This window comes from Ictalurus punctatus, unplaced genomic scaffold (assembly GCF_001660625.3).
Source record: "Ictalurus punctatus breed USDA103 unplaced genomic scaffold, Coco_2.0 Super-Scaffold_100058, whole genome shotgun sequence".
In the NCBI taxonomy this organism is placed as follows: Eukaryota; Metazoa; Chordata; class Actinopteri; order Siluriformes; family Ictaluridae; genus Ictalurus; species Ictalurus punctatus.
This window is the reverse complement of record NW_026521089.1, coordinates 608,719-627,500: the sequence shown is the minus strand read 5'-3', so window position 1 is coordinate 627,500 and position 18,782 is coordinate 608,719. Positions and strand designations below refer to the sequence as shown.

The following is an 18,782-nucleotide window of genomic DNA, read 5'->3' as shown; positions in this document are numbered from 1 at the left end:
TATTATTATTAATAAGCTCATAGCAACACTGATGAAATACACATACAGTACAAAAAAACCACACACACAAATAGAGAATGTGTTTAGCATTTTGTTTTTACATCTGCACATAATTTAGTCTGCACATCGTTTAGCAGCTGATTTAGAATTAAAAATGTCATGTATAAGTCTACATAATGAGTCTTTATTGGTCACATATGCAGTAGAGCACAGTGAAATTGTTTTCTTCACATACCCCAACATGTCAGGAAGCTGGGGTCAGAGCACAGGGTCATGATATGGTGACCTGACCTTCTGATCAGTAAACCAGAGCCTTAACCACTAAGCCACCTCTGCCCCAGTGGTGAGAGAAACATGAATGTTCATAGCATCTATTACTTCTTACCCCACTATTTGCCAAATAATACAAATATAGACTTATAAACACCGCTATTAAAAGCTTAATAAGAGAATACTGCAATTTTTGGGAAATTGCCGTTCCCGAGTTTGGCCACACGAGGGCAGTCATGTTCCATCCAGCACAACACACGACGCCTAAAACAGAAGGTAGGTTGTAGGTATTTTACTATTACTACTACTACTTCTAATAATGACCTCAATCGAAGTAATTAAATACGTAATGAACATTGTTGTCTATATAGCTGACCTCATTTTTCTACACAGTGAGTTAAAGGCGCACAACTATCAGAATCCCAGTTCATAATTGTGTTTGATTGGCCAAGTAGAATAAAGTGTGCGAGGAGTCCGACTCTTTTTGAGCTTATTGGACATTACGCATTGCTGTAATTATCTCATTGGCACTACTTAATTGCTCATAGTTTATTTGACGAATGCAACTGCTGCGACATATTTTGCCAATCTTAAGCTCAGCCGTCATTCTGGAGGCGCAGTTTTGGTTGATGCATGACATTTAGGTTCAAACACAGTGTGTACATCGACTGTAACACAGATAGTGAAAATGGAAATGTGAAAAGAGAAGGCCAGTGATTAGAGAGAGAGAGAATGGGGAAGAAGAAGACGTTAGCAGGTGAAAAGCAGTGCCTAGTGTTTGTTTTAGAAAAAGAGAGCTATTGTGTGACCGTTGGTGTAAGGCCCGCCTCCTCGCCTGTTCTCAACTAGGTCCTGTCGAGTGTGGATAAATAGGTGGGCGCTGCGCGAGAAGTTTTATTGAGCGATTTGACTTCGGGAGCAGCATCATGTCTGGAAGAGGCAAGGGTGGTAAGGGACTCGGCAAAGGAGGCGCTAAGCGTCACCGCAAGGTGCTTCGCGATAACATCCAGGGAATCACCAAGCCGGCTATTCGCCGTCTGGCTCGGCGTGGTGGTGTAAAGCGTATTTCTGGTCTGATCTATGAAGAGACTCGCGGTGTGCTGAAAGTGTTCCTGGAGAACGTGATCCGCGACGCCGTCACCTACACCGAGCATGCCAAGAGAAAGACCGTGACCGCCATGGATGTGGTGTACGCCCTGAAACGCCAGGGACGCACCCTGTACGGCTTCGGCGGTTAAACGCTCTAACACCGAACGACGCGAACACAACGGCTCTTTTAAGAGCCACCCACATGTCTAGAAAAAGAGCTGTTCCGTGTGGGGGGAAAAAAAAGGCTTTTTCTTTCGTGAAGCATAAGGCATCAAACGCTGTACAGCAGTAGCATAAGTGGTAGATCTATTTGTATTTTTTTGTAATAATTCTCTCTCTCTCTCTCTCTCTTTTATATATATATATATATATAACTCCGTATATATTCAATATTGTATTATATATATATAATATTGTACAGTATACAATATTAGATACATATATATTAAATATTGTAACTTGTTTGATTAAAACAATTTAGATTTTAGTAGAAACTTATATATTTCTCTTTCTCATACGCACGCATGCATGCATATATAAGAGAGAGAGAGAGAAAAGTGGGGAAGTCAAGTTTTTTCTGTTTTTTCAAGCATAAGGTATCAAACGCTCTACACAAGTAGTAAAAGTGATAGATAAGAACTGTCTGTGTACATAAAAAGAATTTATCTTTGTTTTTTTGCACATCTTTATTTTTTTTTATACATTTATATGCACAGTATTAAATATTATAACGTGTTTAAAATGAGTTACAAGACGGTTTTAGTAGAAACTTACTTCCGCATTTCTTTCTCTCTCTCTCTCTCTCTCTCTCTCTCTCTATATATATATATATATATATATATATATATATATATATATATATAATGTGTGTGTGTGTGTGTATATATGTATATGTGTATAATTTTTTTCAAGCCAATTGTTTTTTCATAGTGCACGTTGCACTGTAAATACAACGGCGGGAAGGGAAACAAAGCGTAGCGGAGGAGGGAGGAGCAGTAGGAGGCGCCATGCAGGAGGAGGTATCGAATTTTGGCCAATCAAAAAAAGGTGACTTGTGTGGACGTCATTAGCATGTGGGTCTGTAAATAGAGCGGGCGCGAGGCGGGCGTTAGTCATTTTCTGTTCGTTTATTCGACAAGCAGCATCATGCCCGATCCAGCCAAGACCGCGCCCAAGAAGGGATCAAAGAAAGCCGTGACCAAGACGGCCGGCAAAGGAGGCAAGAAGCGCAGAAAGTCCAGGAAGGAGAGCTACGCCATCTACGTGTACAAGGTCCTGAAGCAAGTGCACCCTGATACCGGCATCTCATCCAAGGCCATGGGCATCATGAACTCCTTCGTGAATGATATTTTTGAGCGCATCGCCGGTGAGTCTTCTCGTCTGGCTCATTACAACAAGCGTTCCACTATCACCTCCAGGGAGATCCAGACCGCCGTGCGCCTGTTGCTTCCCGGCGAGCTGGCCAAGCACGCCGTGTCCGAGGGCACAAAGGCCGTCACCAAGTACACCAGCTCCAAGTGAAGCGCGTTACCGCCGTCTTCATCAACCCAACGGCTCTTTTAAGAGCCACCCACTTTTCATACAAAGAGCAATCTATTTTCTTTCGCTTTCTCTCTTGCTCTGTGTGTGTGTGTGTGAGTGAGAGAGAGAGGGGGGGCACTTCTGAAGTGCTGCTCTCCCACGAATGTTCAGGCTTTTGGGTAATTCTAGCAGTCTGATAAATGCAGAGATGAGTAAATCTCAACAGGGTTGTAGCACGGTTTCTCGGGCTTGTATAATCTGAGCAATGCAAAATGGGGTTTTAGCAGCACAAAGTTATTCATATTAAGACTAGCAACAGGAAGTAACTGAAAATGGTATTCTAGTAACACACAGAAATTCAAACTAAGGTTCTAGAAGCACGTAAAAGTTCTAAATACTGTTGTAGTAACATGTAGTCATTCAAAACAGTGTTCCAGCAGCACGAAGTCATTCAAAAGAATGCTCTAGCAGCATAGAATACAACACACACACACACACACACACACACACACACACACACACACACACAAGGCAATAGTGGAGTTGGGATAAAGGGCATTAGGGTGACTGTGTTTTGTTAGGGTCAGGGAGGAATCCGACCGAGCTAAAGAGGAGGAGGCCGGATGGGCTGGCTGGTGCTAACTAGGCGTGCCTGTTTGGCCCGGGACTACAAGAGCGGAGCGGAGCGCTGCGTACGAGTGGTGAAGCCCTGACACTGGCAAAGACAGAACGAGTCTTCTGACCTACACCTATAATCACATTTTCTTGTTGGACATGCTTTCTCCCCTACAACTAACAATGTCTTACTCTTGTCTTTGCTGCTCTGTTCAGCTCTTCCTACTTTCCTACTGACTGTTTCCCACCCACCTAGTCAACATTTATTCAACATTTGTTCTTTTCATCTAGACTTTAAATTTATCTACTCTTCACCATCTATTCATATGCTTTCAGTTTGAATGAAAGTGAGCAAGTGATTTCTAGCATGCTAGCCGTGTTAATGAATGATAGCGACCATGCAAAGTTTGCTCAGTCGAAGAATAGCTTGTTTCTCTATGAATGGGACTGTTGTGTAAACTTCTCCTTTGAAACTGCTTTATCCTCTTTACTCTGAAACTAAAATTTTTAGCATGGTTTCTCGGGCTTGTATAATCTGACGTGATAAAAAAAGCTGGGTGATAATCTGGTCTTTTCTCTGGAACTGAACATTTAAAACATTGAGCAGCTCTGTGACGTCCACCAGGAAAGCCAGGTCAGAAAGCCATTTCTTATCCATGGGCTCTTGAATACTACCAATCTTGCTTTCCTGAAAAGCTCCGATCTCATCACGCAGATCAAAAAATCTCCTGAGAACTTTTCCTCTGCTCAGCCATCTAACCTCCTGGTGGTACAACACATCACCATATTGTGCATCCATCTCATCCAACAGTACCTTGAACTGCAGGTGAGAGAGCGCCTTGGAGCGTATATCATTCACAATTTTGACGGCATCACGTCCACAAGCCCGATGGATTGGGCACATAGCTGTTCTTGATGTAAAATACAAGAAATCTGATAGCTGGCCCGTGTGGCACTTTCTTGAGCTGATGAAGGACATAGCAGCTCTCATAGACTTAAAGGTCTTCAAATAGGAAAGAACAGAGTCGTGATCTCTGCTTATGCTGATGACATAACTGTATTTGTGAAATCTAAACAAGAACTAGACATCATCTTTGAATATTTTAGCGAGTATGAGCAAGTCTCTGGAGCCTCCTTAAATAAAGCTAAAACGGAATGTGTCTGGATTGGAAATGAAAAAAACAAATTTCCCATAGATGTCCCAGAAGTTCAGCAATTAAAGGTTTTAGGTATATATATAGATAATAATGGCTGTGTCGACCATAACTGGTCAAAAAAAGAAGAAATAATACAAGATGAAATTGATAAATGGAAATCATGTAATCTAAGTTATAAAACTAAAATAAATATTATTAAAACTTTTCTATTATCAAAAATACTGTTTTTATCATGCATCTTACCTCCGACAGAAGTTTGGGTAAAAAGACTTCATAAAATATGCTGTAATTTCATATGGGATACGACTCGTGAGGTTACAAAACGTGAGCTCCTTTTTAAGAGAAGGGAACTGGGAGGCCTTGGGGCTGTCGATATATCCCTAAAAACTAAAATAGCAGTGCGCAAAATCATCGCGAGTGGTATTGCCAGGCAAACCGAATGGATAGGGAACATCTCTAACTGGAAATCTAAAAAAGGTCCATCGAGGAAAGGAATTCCGTATTATAAACTGATGTTTTCCGACTTCACTAACAAATTTAAAGATCTAAACATCGATTGGGTGAAAGACTCGAGCAAAGAAATATATCTTTTAATTGTTGATCGAGTTTATTGTAACCCTGTGGCTTTCAGAAATTTGGAGGAAGACCAAAACAAAGAATGTCTCCAAAATTTACAGAATAAAATCCTATCTGAACACCTGAGAGATACAACTTGGTTAGTCGCTGTAAGAAGGCTCCCAGTAAGAGCGGTTGTAAAATGGAGCTGTTTTGTAAAAACCAGTAAATGCCCGATGCCTAATTGTAATGAAGAGGAAACACTCGAACATTTCCTGTTAGAGTGTTATCGCGCTAAAGAAACATGGGCTAAATTAAAAATCATTGGTCTCAATATAGAAATAAATATGAACTCAATTTTCTATGGCATTTTTAAAGAAAATTGTAGCAAGACTCAGCATGACTTCATTTGGTTCATAATATGTTTGACTAAATCTAAACTCTGGAAAACAAGAGCCAAAATGACTATAAATCAAACGTTTATATCCAGTGATGTTGTATTCAAGGACATTCAAAAAGAGCTAAGAAGACTAAAAAGCAGCACATCTTGGTTTAAAGACTCTTCAGTGTGGGACTCTATTTGCGTGTAATTGTACTTTGACTATGTAAGTTTTTTTTCTCTCCCTTTCTTTCTGAATATGACTTGTGTAAGATTGTGAATTTTGTATAATTTCAATAAAACTCATTAAAAAAAAAAAAAAAAAAGCAAGGGTGGTAAAGGACTCGGCAAAGGAGGTGCTAAGCGTCACCGCAAGGTGCTTCGCGATAACATCCAGGGGATCACCAAGCCGGCTATTCGCCGTCTGGCTCGCCGTGGTGGTGTAAAGCGTATTTCTGGTCTGATCTATGAAGAGACTCGCGGTGTGCTGAAAGTGTTCCTGGAGAACGTGATCCGCGACGCCGTCACCTACACCGAGCATGCCAAGAGAAAGACCGTGACCGCCATGGATGTGGTGTACGCCCTGAAACGCCAAGGACGCACCCTGTACGGCTTCGGCGGTTAAACGCTCTAACACCGAACGACGCGAACACAACGGCTCTTTTAAGAGCCACCCACATGTCTAGAAAAAGAGCTGTTCCGTGTGGGGGGAAAAAAAAGGCTTTTTCTTTCGTGAAGCATAAGGCATCAAACGCTGTACAGCAGTAGCATAAGTGGTAGATCTATTTGTATTTTTTTGTAATAATTCTCTCTTTTATATATATATATATATATATATATATATATATATATATATATATATATATATATATATATATATAACTCTGTATATATTAAATATTGTATTATATAATATTGTACAGTATACAATATTAGATATACATATATTAAATATTGTAACTTGTTTGATTAAAACAATTTAGAAGATGATTTTAGTAGAAACTTCTATATTTCTCTTTCTCATACGCACGCATGCATGCATATATAAGAGAGAGAGAAAAGTCGGGAAGTCAAAAGTTTTTTCTGTTTTTTTCAAGCATAAGGTATCAAACGCTCTACACAAGTAGTAAAAGTGATAGATAAGAACTATCTGTGTACATAAAAAGAATTTATTTTTGTTTTTTTGCACATCTTTATTTTTTTTTTATACATTTATATGCACAGTATTAAATATTATAACGTGTTTAAAATGAGTTACAAGACGGTTTTAGTAGAAACTTACTTCCGCATTTCTTTCTCTTTCTCTCTCTCTCTCTCTCTCTCTCTCTCTCTCTCTCTCTATATATATATATATATATATATATATATATATATATATAATGTATGTATATGTATATGTGTGTGTATATATATATATGTATATGTGTATAATTTTTTTCAAGCCAATTGTTTTTTCACAGTGCACGTTGCACTGTAGATACAACGGCGGGAAGGGAAACAAAGCGTAGCGGAGGAGGGAGGAGCAGTAGGAGGCGCCATGCAGGAGGAGGTATCGAATTTTGGCCAATCAAAAAAAGGTGTCTTGTGTGGACGTCATTAGCATGTAGGTCTGTAAATAGAGCGGGCGCTAGTCATTTTCTGTTCGTTTATTCGAGAAGCAGCATCCTGCCCGATCCAGCCAAGACCGCGCCCAAGAAGGGATCAGAGAAAGCCGTGACCAAGACGGCCGGCAAAGGAGGCAAGAAGCGCAGAAAGTCCAGGAAGGAGAGCTACGCCATCTACGTGTACAAGGTCCTGAAGCAAGTGCACCCTGACACCGGCATCTCATCAGAGACAGCATCACTTGTGCCTGTTTGCTGGGACACATTTGTAGAAGTCTGTCAAGGGAAGGGACCTGAACTTGTGTTTGAGTTCTGAATCACACTGAAGCTCAATTGGTTCCATCTGTAGAGCATCACTAACTGTGTCCACACTGATGGTGAAGGGTTGAACAAACCACTCAAAGTCAGAAGCATTGTGTCTGAAGTCCTCAAAGTGACTGTCAAACTCCTGGAAAAGGTTGCTGAAAACAGCATCATACTCCGGTACCTTCTCTTTCACCATGCCTGCCTCTCTAAAACAGGGAAAATGGGCTAAATTTCCTGGATGTGGAGATGAGAGAGAGAGAGAGAGAGGAACAGTGTGAGACGGGGAGTGAAAGAAGAGAGAGGGAGGCAAATAGAATAAATAACTGACAAAACAAGGAAATTAAATCATGATCATTTAAGAGAACTTTGACACAAAATTTATCAGCTTGATTAACAAAAAAACCCAAAGCTGACACCACTGGATATAAATGCTAACTAAATATAAGTATTAATAATAACAATAACTGCACATAAAACTATGGTGAATATTATAATTGTGAATGTTAGCTGCTGAGAGATGTCTTCTGAGCAGCAGTAGTTTTTGTTTGAAGGCTCTGATGTGATAAAAAAGCTGGGTGATAATCTGGTCTTTTCCCTGGAGCTGAACATTTAAAACATTGAGCAGCTCTGTGACGTCCACCGGGAAAGCCAGGTCAGAAAACCATTTCTTATCCATGGGCTCTTGAATACTACCAATGTTGCTTTCCTGAAAAGCTCCGATCTCATCACGCAGATCAAAAAATCTCCTGAGAACTTTTCCTCTGCTCAGCCATCTAACCTCCTGGTGGTAGAACACATCACCATATTGCACATCCATCTCATCCAACAGTACCTTGAACTGCAGGTGAGAGAGCGCCTTGGAGCATATATCATTCACAATTTTGACGACGTCACGCATCACATCCACAAGCCCGATGGATTGGGCACATAGCTGTTCTTGATGTAAAATACAGGAAATCTGATAGCTGGCCCGTGTGGCACTTTCTTGAGCTGATGAAGGACGTAGCAGCGCGCTCTGCTTAGATTGAAGTTTAGCAAGGAGCTCATTAGCCTTCTGTTTTCATGCCTCGCTGTTGTCCTTTGAGAAAGCTGAAGAACGTTTTGTTTCATAATGACGGATATTGTACTCTTTCAAAACAGCAACTGACTGCTTGCAAACTAGACACACTGCCTTTGAATTGATTTCAGTAAATAAAAAGTCAACTTGCCAAATCTTTTTAAATTTCCTCTTGTCTGTGTGCCAGTGCCTGGATCTCTCCATTATTACCTGTTTGTTGACTGTCGCAATGCATGCTGGCCTTGAAGTATGCATGTACATTAAATAAAATTCTAATTCTTATTCTCTACATTTAATTTCAATTTACATTTTTTGTAGCTCAATAATAATAATAAAAAAAATGTTAAATTAGAAATGAAGATCAGCATCAATTAAATTTCCCCCTCCCCCCCTTCTCACATATGGCATGGCGGGCCAAATCAAGTCACCACGGGCCAACTTTGGCCCACAGGCCGTAGTTTGGGCATCTCTGTTCTAACTGTTGTAGTAGCACGTAGTCATTTGAACTAATGTCACAGTAGCACGTAGTCATTCGAACTAATGTGACATTAGCACAAAGTCATTCAAAAGAGTGTTCTAGTAGCACATAGACATTGAAAAGAATGTTCTAGCAGCATGGAATACAACACACACACACACACACACACACACACACACACACAGCTATAGCGGAGCCTATAGTCACGCGTGCTGTGCTTTACACGGCCCCCAACGCGCTCTGCTTCAAATACTACACACACCACTCGACAGCTGCAAAGACATCAGGCTCGTTCCCAAGGCTCCTCTTTAACTCGGCCCAGAACGCGTACGACGGCCGTGCCTGCTTTTCGCCGGTTTTTACACACCACATCGCACCAAATGCGCAGCCCGCCGGCTTGAGTACAACGCGCGCCGCGCCTTTTCATGTGCGCTGCGCGAGACTGTTGCTCTCTAGCCGGCCAGGCCGGGCCACGGGAGAAACGAGAAAGCCCGTCCTCGCTCAGCGTGTGCTTCAACGTTTTGAATCTCGTCTTGCGAGTGGGATTTTCACCGAGAAATGCCACGAGAAAACACATCTGAGCGCGCGCCGCGTCCGTGCATTCATTCAGCGGCGCCCCGAGTTGAGTCTACAACGCTCTCATATCTGTTTTTAAGACCAGCCCCCGGCCCCGGGGAGGGAGGATCATCCTGTGTTACACACTAACGTACAGCGTACGACTCGTGTATTCTACGCAGTTACAAGAGAGATGGCAGAAGTCGCACCCGCTCCCGCCGCCGCGCCGGCCAAAGCGCCCAAGAAGAAAGCAGCTTCGAGAGCAAAAAAAGCCGGCCCTAGCGTCGGCGAGCTGATCGTCAAAGCCGTTTCCTCGTCTAAGGAGAGGAGCGGCGTGTCTCTCGCTGCTCTGAAGAAAGCGCTGGCTGCCGGCGGATACGATGTGGAGAAGAACAACTCCCGCGTCAAGATCGCCGTTAAGGGTCTCGTGACTAAAGGCACTCTGGTGCAGACCAAAGGGACCGGCGCGTCTGGCTCTTTCAAGCTGAACAAGAAGCAGACCGAAGCCCGTGAAGAAAGCCGCGCCCAAAGCGAAAAAGCCCGCCGCGGCTAAGAAGCCCAAGAAGGTAGCGGCCAAGAAACCCGCCGCCACGGCCAAGAAGTCTCCTAAGAAGGCGAAGAAGCCCACAGCCGCCGCAAAGAAAGCCACCAAGAGCCCGAAGAAGGCGAAAAAGCCCGCGACCCCTAAAAAGGCAGTCAAGAGCCCCAAGAAAGCGAAAGCTGTCAAGCCCAAGACCAAAAAGCCTAAAGCGGCAAAGGCGAAGAAGGCAGCACCCAAAAAGAAGTAAAGACGTTTGTTTCTTTCATGCTTTTGTTCCTTAAACGGCTCTTTTAAGAGCCACCCATATTTTCCTTTAAAGAGTAACATTTTCAGTCAAGCTTTATGGAGTCAAAGCAATACACGTTAGAAACATAATAGTATGGATACACATATCTGATCACAGAATATGTAGGATAACATATTGATACATAATAAATCAATGTTAATGATAAGAATAAATAAATTCAGTATATAGTTGTTACTTCATGCTTTTGTATGAATATTCCCTTCTGTATGTTTTCATTCGCGCGCTCTCTCTCTCTCTCTCTCTCACTCACACACACACACACACACACACACACACACACACACACACACACACAAACAGGGGTGGGAGGGGTGACGCTGGAATTCGACGGCCTGTTTGTGATTGGCTAATGTGCCACTGCGTTCTTAGCGAATAAGAGAGTGGCCGTTTTGTCTATATCACGGAGAGCTCGGGGTGTAACGTTCATTTCGGAGTTGCTGTTAGAACAGATCTGAGCGTCAAGATGAGTGGCAGAGGAAAAACCGGCGGAAAAGCTAGAGCTAAGGCCAAGTCTCGTTCATCCAGGGCTGGACTTCAGTTCCCCGTGGGACGTGTGCACAGGCTTCTGCGTAAAGGCAACTATGCCGAGCGCGTCGGTGCCGGCGCTCCGGTCTACCTGGCCGCAGTGTTGGAGTATCTGACCGCTGAGATCCTGGAGTTGGCCGGTAATGCCGCCCGTGATAACAAGAAGACTCGTATCATTCCCCGCCACTTGCAGCTCGCCGTGCGTAACGACGAGGAGCTGAACAAACTGCTCGGCGGAGTGACCATCGCTCAGGGTGGTGTGCTGCCCAACATTCAGGCTGTGCTTCTGCCTAAAAAGACCGAGAAGGCCGTTAAGACCAAGTAAACTCGTCCACTGCTGCTTTGTCAGTACCCAAAGGCTCTTTTAAGAGCCACCATCTCTGCTTCAAAAGTGCAATTTTACACCCGTTTTTCTACTGAAGTCAGCACGTTTATTAATAATAATAATAGTGGTAGTTAGCCTGTTGCTTAAATGAAATCTAAGGGGTGAAAGTGCACTTCTAAGACAGCATATTTATAAATAAAAAAGGACTCGATAATTTCCTAGTCATGATTTGATATATTTAAGTAATGACTATAAGAACAATAACAGCGTGCTGGTTAAATGAAGTCTGAGGAGTGAAAATGGTTTGTGACGGCGTTGTGTGTGTTCCTAATGAACAAAGCAGAGAGCGCGCCAATAGAATTGTGGCGGGCGTCTTGTGTTTCGAACGGTGGCAGAGAAGACGGTCCAATATACAACAGGTGACGTAAAACGTTCTATCGAATAGCAGACGAGCGCGTTCGAGACGCCCAATCAGCGCAGGGCGGCGTTATGGCTTAAAAAGGCCGCGTTCGAGCGCGCAGTTTATTCTGTTTTTCTATCCGCGAAGTGCAGAGTTTGACGCTATGGCAAGAACCAAGCAGACCGCCCGTAAGTCCACCGGTGGCAAGGCGCCAAGGAAGCAGCTCGCCACTAAGGCTGCCCGCAAGAGTGCGCCGGCTACCGGCGGCGTGAAGAAGCCTCATCGTTACAGGCCTGGCACTGTGGCTCTGAGAGAGATCCGCCGTTATCAGAAGTCTACTGAGCTGCTCATCCGCAAGCTGCCCTTCCAGCGCCTGGTGAGAGAAATCGCTCAGGACTTCAAGACCGACTTGCGTTTCCAGAGCTCGGCCGTCATGGCTCTGCAGGAGGCAAGCGAGGCATACCTGGTCGGTCTGTTCGAGGACACCAACCTGTGCGCTATCCACGCCAAGAGAGTGACCATCATGCCCAAGGATATTCAGCTGGCCCGCCGTATTCGCGGAGAACGCGCTTAAACTACAACTCCGTCTAATATACACAAAGGCTCTTTTAAGAGCCACTTCCTCGTCTCAGAAAACAGCTAATTTTCTTTCTTGGGCAGTTTAAGTATTAGAACGTGGTACAGAGAGAGAGAGAAGGAACAGTAATAATAATGTTTGTATATATGTATGTGTGTGTAAATGAAGTGCACGGCTTTCTATTTTTATCAACATTAGAAAGGTTGGTTATTTATTTTGCATTTTCATGATAAATATAGTCCTATGAGTATTACGTAATGTTTGTTTTTATAGATGAGCCGTTAATTGTGGTTATGTCCGAACAATACAATGCACAGTAATGAGCTGTGTCTGTAAAATAGCTCAAACCTACCTTCTGTTTCGGGCGGCGTTGTGCTGGATGGAGCTTGACTGCCCCCGTGTGTCCAAACCGGGGAACGGCAATTTTCTAGAAGCGGATTTCTGGGCAAGAGATATTACATCATACATACATTTCATCCATCATCCCTTTTGTCCCGTCCATGATAATTGTTTTTGTAATTTAATAATTGTAGACATGACCTTATCATTGAAAACTTCTTCCCTATTTGTGGATATTCTCTCTCTCTCTCTCTCTCTCTCTCTCTCTCTCTCTCTCTATATATATATATATATATATATATATATATATATATATATATATATATATATTGTGTGTGTGTGTGCACTGTGTTAAATATCATTTAATGTGTTTGTTTAAACCGAGTTAGAAGACGGTTTTAGTAATACTTCTATATTTCTCTCTCTCTCTCTCATACACACTATATATATATATACAGTATCTCACAAAAGTGAGTACACCCCTCGCATTTTTGGAAATATTTGATTATATCTTTTCATGTGACAACACTGAAGAAATGACACTTTCCTACAGTGTAAAGTAGTGAGTGTACAGCTTGTGAGCTCTTTAAATAACTGTTCTTTTATTACTGTGACACTGTCTAAATGTACATTTTGGACTCTAAAAAAGATGGCACCCATTCACGTGCATTCTATTGACTCACAGAACTTGAATTTCCTTTGAAAATTCTTTGTGTTCAGATGAAGAAAGAAAGTTACATAAGAACTTTCTTTTTTGGTTGAAATATTCATTTGATGAAGTTGTCCTGTTGCAGTAATACATAAAGAATGATACGAACTGGCGTTATTTTGGACATATTGAATTAAGGTTTGTTGTGTTTCCTAGTTATGATTATAGCACAATGTCTGAATGTGCCAAGGACCACATTTCAGGGATTTCGTCATTGCACGTCGTAATTGGTGTATTTTGTATTTTTAATCTAGTTTTTAGCGTTGCTGGGTTTTTTTTCTAGTCATCCACTAGTATTGAAGGCCATCTTCAATTCAATTCAAGGGCCTCCAGCCATCTCTACTGGCATTAGGAAGGATCAAGGGCAGGATTGACAAATTCTATGTGGTAGTGGATAAGCACCTCATCCCTTGCACAGGAACCAGCTCCTTGAGTGCTATAGATGAACTCTTCAAAGTCCACTATGTGTTCAACCTGTCATATGAGGAAGCCCTTGTCAACATCTTTACCTTCCTGCAGACTACGATCTACAACATTGATGTTGGCCTTACCAGTGAGTCTCCCAGAGTAAAGGAATTGCATGCAAAGCTTTTCAACTAGGTTAAATGTTAGTACATTTACATTTATTCACTTAGCAGATGCTTTTATCCAAAGCGACTTACAAATGAGATGCATGCAAAGCCACGAGAGTCACGGACAGTTTCTATCCTTCGTTAAAGTTTAAGTTATTATGTGCGCAGCGTGGCTGTAGCCGACAGTATGTGACTTGGGTGAACTTGTAAAAGCCCGGAGTTTGAAGTTCTACATGCCTTTTCATCTACAGGGTCCAAATGGGTCAGATGAATATATTCACTATGAGGTGAATATATTGCACCTCAATTCATGCTGGTTTGTTACATCTAAGATACTGTGTTGAAAATAAAAGTTCAACCTTATACAGCAACTGATGTGTTAGCTGTTCTTTTATTGACGAGTACACACATTTTAAAGGTCTGCATTTTTAGGCAGACAGGGTGTAGATCACACTAGTGTTGAAAATAACTCCATTAGGTTGAGCTATTGACACATTTACTGTAGATTCAACACTTTCTTAGTGTAAATGGAGCCTGTGAGGAGTAAAAAAACTACACCAATGGTGCTAACAGTGAACACTTACAGTGCTTGTTCAACACTGTGAGAGTGTAGAAAAAAACAATACTGAAAGTGTAAATTGAACTCTATTTAGTGTGGACCTATATAAACTCTTGATAAGTGTTCATTTTAACACTGTGAGTGTAAAAATAACACTTTAAAATTTGCTGTGTACAATCAGAATTGATTGGGGAAAGGGTAAAGGTGGAGGGGTAGCAACTTTTGTAAGAAATGATGTGAGATATAATCTAATCAATAAAGGGAAAGAACACGAATCTGTGGTAGTCAAAATACGGACAGGAAAAGACAGTATAACGATATTCAACTTTTACAATCCCCGTAATAGACAGAGCACCGATACGCCAAATGCAGTATGTGGGTTGACGTGAGGGAAATTAGTACGGTGAGGGGATTTTAACACACACACACACACAGCACAATACAGGGGAGTAAGAATACAGATATAAATGAATCAGTGATCGAGGAATTTATAGACGATAAAAATTTTGTATGTGTTAATGATGGGAAGGACACGTGGTGTTGTAGTTCACATAATGCAGAAAGCGCTATCGATCTGACAATAACGTCAATTGAAATTGCAGGAATCAACACACGGGAGGGTTTAGACCAGTCGACAGTAGGTAGCGAGAACTCCAAGGTGGAAGTTAGCGAAAGCCGACCAGCAGATGTTCCAAACGTAGAGCAAAATGAAACGTGTGGGATTAGCGAATAAGGATATAACAGATGTCAAAGAAACGAACGGAAAAGTGACCACGGCCATTATACGACCAGAAGAAGAAACAATGCCAAAAAAGATAGGAAGTAAACGAAGAAAGAGCGTGCCACGGTGGGATGAGAGCTGTACTGTAGCAATTAAAAATAGAAATAAAGCTTTTAGGAAACTCGAAGCTCACCGTACACTGGAAACTTTGATTAACTATAAAATGGCGCATGCAGTAGGTAAGAAAACAATCAGATCAGCAAAACGTGTATATTGGAGACAATTCTGCAATAAAATTGGAAGAGAGACCCAGCTATCGGACATATGGAGAACAATTAGGAAAATGAGTGGAATAAGAAAGTGTGTAAATACCAGTGTTAAATCGCAACAATAAAAATGCAATCAGCAATGCAGAAAAAAACAGAACTTTTGGTAAAAACTTTTGTGAAGCTCCACAGTACTGAAAACCTATCCTCAACAGCCAAGCAGTGTAGAGATCAGACACTTGCCCAAAATCCAGTGATAGTAGAAAGAAGGACTTGCCATTTACTCTATTTGAGTTCAAAAGAGTTATATCAAACGCACGGCAAATGTCATCAGGGAAATACAGTACATGCTATAGCATGTTAGGCCACATGAGAGACATCACGCTTGATGTATTATTAAGACTGTTCAATATGGTATGGAATACAGGAAAAATCCCACTAACACGGAAATGGTTCCAATACTCAAACCCGGCAAATACAGTCAGATCCGTCAAGTTACAGACCCACAGTGTTAACGTCACAGGGAAAACTACGGAGAGGATGATAACAGATAGATTAGATCACTATATAGAAAGTAAAGTTCTTCTCTCACCGTATCAGTCAGGATTTTGTAAAGGGAGGGGGAGAATGGTAGAATCCATTTTATGCCTAGAGCCAGAAGTTAGGAAAGCTCAAACTAACAAAGAAAGTGTCATCTCTGTATTTTTCAATGTCGAAGAGATGTACGATACCCTTGGGAAGGATGGACTTCTTATTAAACTTGACGAATTAGGAATAAACGGAAAGATATATATATAATTGGGTATTAGACTTCCTGAACAGAAGGCCAATAGAAGTTAGAGTAGGTGCAGAGTACTCAAATAGATATGCAACGGAAAATTTTACCCCACAAGGCAGTGTATGTAGCCCAATACTGTTTAATATTATGATTAAAGACATTTGATCAGGTCGGAGAAAATATAGGTAAGTCGCTTTATGCAGCTGACGAGGTTAGGGGTCGGGATATAGAATATGTAAGAAAGAAAATGCAACACGCAATAGGGAAAGTAGAACAGTGGGCAAATGAATAGGGTTTTAAACTATCAATTTCAAAATCACAAGGTATATGTTTTTCTAAACGTCATAAAACAGCACCATTGAAACTGCACAGGCAAGATCTTGAACAGGTCAAGACTGTGAGATTTTTAGGAGAGCTTTTTGATGAGATGTTTACCTGGGTCAGCATATTGATAAAATTAAGAACAAATGTAAAAAGATGAATAATGTTCTGAGACCGGGGAGCAAGTAGAGCATCACTCATAAATATCTATCAGGCTCTTACAAGAGTTGTCTTTGATTACGGTCGCCTAATGTATCTTAAAAATCTTAAAAAGCTTGACGTGGAACAGGCGCAAGAACTCTGGATCTGTACTAGAGCATTTAAATCATCACCAGTGACTGCGTTACAGGTCGAGACAGGAGAGATGCTGTGATTTATATTGGATAAATCTATGAGGGCATAGGAGGGTGTACCCCAAGAATGCTCAGAGTTTTAGTGGACTAACTTCTTTAAGAGTTTGGGATGGGTAAGAAATGTAAAGGCACAAAATGTAGGCCTCAGCCAGCTACAAGAAAGCCCCATTGAGGTGAACTGTACCACCCTGGAAATTCATAAAACCATCTGTAGATACAAGATTACAACAAATATTAAAAGAGGAATCTAAAATAGCACCACAGTGGATAATACTTCAAAAATATATGGACCATTATCAGGATAAATGACTTGTATATACAGATGGTTCAAGACTGGCCACACCGGTGTGGATTTGTTCATTCCTCGTGAAGTAGCAGTCAAAAAAAGAGCGACCGATCATTTATCAGTACACCGTAGAACTATCAGGAGTCCTATTGTCACTGCAGCGGTCGGAAAAAAATAATCAGAACTAAGATGTCGCTATAGCTTCTGACAGTCTATCTGCACTATCACATATACAGTCTGGGAAAACATCATGTAGACAAGACATTGGTTAACAAATATTTTATCTGCTTCTCATACTCCATGGTAGGGAGCTGAATGTTTCCTTCTTTTGGGTTCCTGCACATGTAGGGGTGGAAGAAAATGAAACTGTGGATGTACTGGCAAAAAGATCGATAAAGCATGAAACAGTTGATATACAAGTACCATTAAGTAGAGCAGATGTTAAAACCATTATAAAGGGACACATAAAATACGGCAGGAATACCGGGACATATGTATGAGGCAAGGCAGGAACCCAAAGGAAGAGATGATAATTATGTGTCTTAGAATAGTTCATGCTGGCTTAAATCTAACGTTACACAGAATAGGAAAACACCCCACTGGACTCTGCACACACTGCAATACACAAGAGACGGTAAAACACATTCTGTTAGACTGCAAAAGATATCAGGAGGAGAGAACTGAGCTAGAGATGTGAATTGGAATGCAAAACATGATACTAAAGAAATTGCTGGGGAAAAATCATCTGGGAAAATGCACTGTCCCCTAATAAACTATCTAAAAAATACTGGGATAAGTGAAAGACTGTAGTAATTTAGTATGAACATCTAGTATTCAGGAACTCAGGACTCAGAACTCAGGTGCAGGTTTTCATTCTGACCAAGCAGAATTTGATTGAAATTCTATTGAAAGTCAAGATCGACCGATTAAACAGATGGAGTCGGGTGTGACTCCTGCTCAGTTTGTGGATTAGATCGGACAAAACCGATTGAGCTTAGGCTAGCAAATCAGTCTTAATGAAGTTTTCATAAGGTTCAAGCCTTAATGACCTACTAGCACAATAGTCAAAATCAGATATTGGGGGAAAATTATTAGTTCTCAAAGCATATAGTTAAAAGAAATAAACGCAAAGGCTCAAAACTGTTTGTCCAAAAAAAGTTTGTTGCATCACAAATTCAGTAGTTTGGAGAAAATGGGAGAGCTTGTGGCAGATACTGCAAATGTTTGTCGGCTTTAGAAAAAAGCAACATAAGTGCAGGAGTCAAACCCCCATTTCATAAGAACAAGCTAAAATCCCACACATTAATCATATTGACAAAATTTTAGCTTCAGAGTAAAGAGGATAAAACAGTTTCAAAGGAGAAGTTTACACAACAGTCACATTCAAACAAGCTATTCTTCGACTGGAGCAAATTTTACATGGTCACTATCATTCATTAACACGGCTAGCATGCTAGAAATCACATGTGCTCACTTTCATTCAAACAGAAAGTATATGAATAGATGGTGAAGAGTAAATAAATTTAAAGTCTAGATGAAAAGAACAAATGTTGAATAAAAGTTGACTAGGTGGGTGGGAAACAGTCAGTAGGAAAGTAGGAAGAGCTGAACAGAGCAGCA

The 18,782-nt window shown here is 41.3% G+C and overlaps 3 protein-coding genes and 1 pseudogene across 3 annotated transcripts; all 4 read left to right on the top strand.

Moving 5' to 3' along the window:
* The first annotated feature begins 2,246 nt into the window (after window positions 1-2,246).
* LOC128630616 (histone H2B) lies at window positions 2,247-2,901 on the top strand. The gene has a single exon (XM_053679017.1). The coding sequence runs from the start codon at window positions 2,506-2,508 to the stop codon at window positions 2,878-2,880; it is 375 nt and encodes a 124-aa protein (XP_053534992.1). The 5' UTR covers window positions 2,247-2,505; the 3' UTR covers window positions 2,881-2,901.
* A 6,310-nt stretch (window positions 2,902-9,211) lies between these two features.
* Window positions 9,212-10,610, top strand: LOC128630611 (histone H1-like; annotated as a pseudogene).
* Window positions 10,611-10,746: 136 nt separating this feature from the next.
* LOC108272326 (histone H2A) lies at window positions 10,747-11,301 on the top strand. Its single transcript, XM_017480665.3, has one exon. The coding sequence runs from the start codon at window positions 10,895-10,897 to the stop codon at window positions 11,279-11,281; it is 387 nt and encodes a 128-aa protein (XP_017336154.2). The 5' UTR covers window positions 10,747-10,894; the 3' UTR covers window positions 11,282-11,301.
* A 516-nt stretch (window positions 11,302-11,817) lies between these two features.
* On the top strand, window positions 11,818-12,834 carry LOC128630614 (histone H3). The gene has a single exon (XM_053679014.1). The coding sequence runs from the start codon at window positions 11,845-11,847 to the stop codon at window positions 12,253-12,255; it is 411 nt and encodes a 136-aa protein (XP_053534989.1). The 5' UTR covers window positions 11,818-11,844; the 3' UTR covers window positions 12,256-12,834.
* The last annotated feature ends 5,948 nt before the right edge of the window (window positions 12,835-18,782 follow it).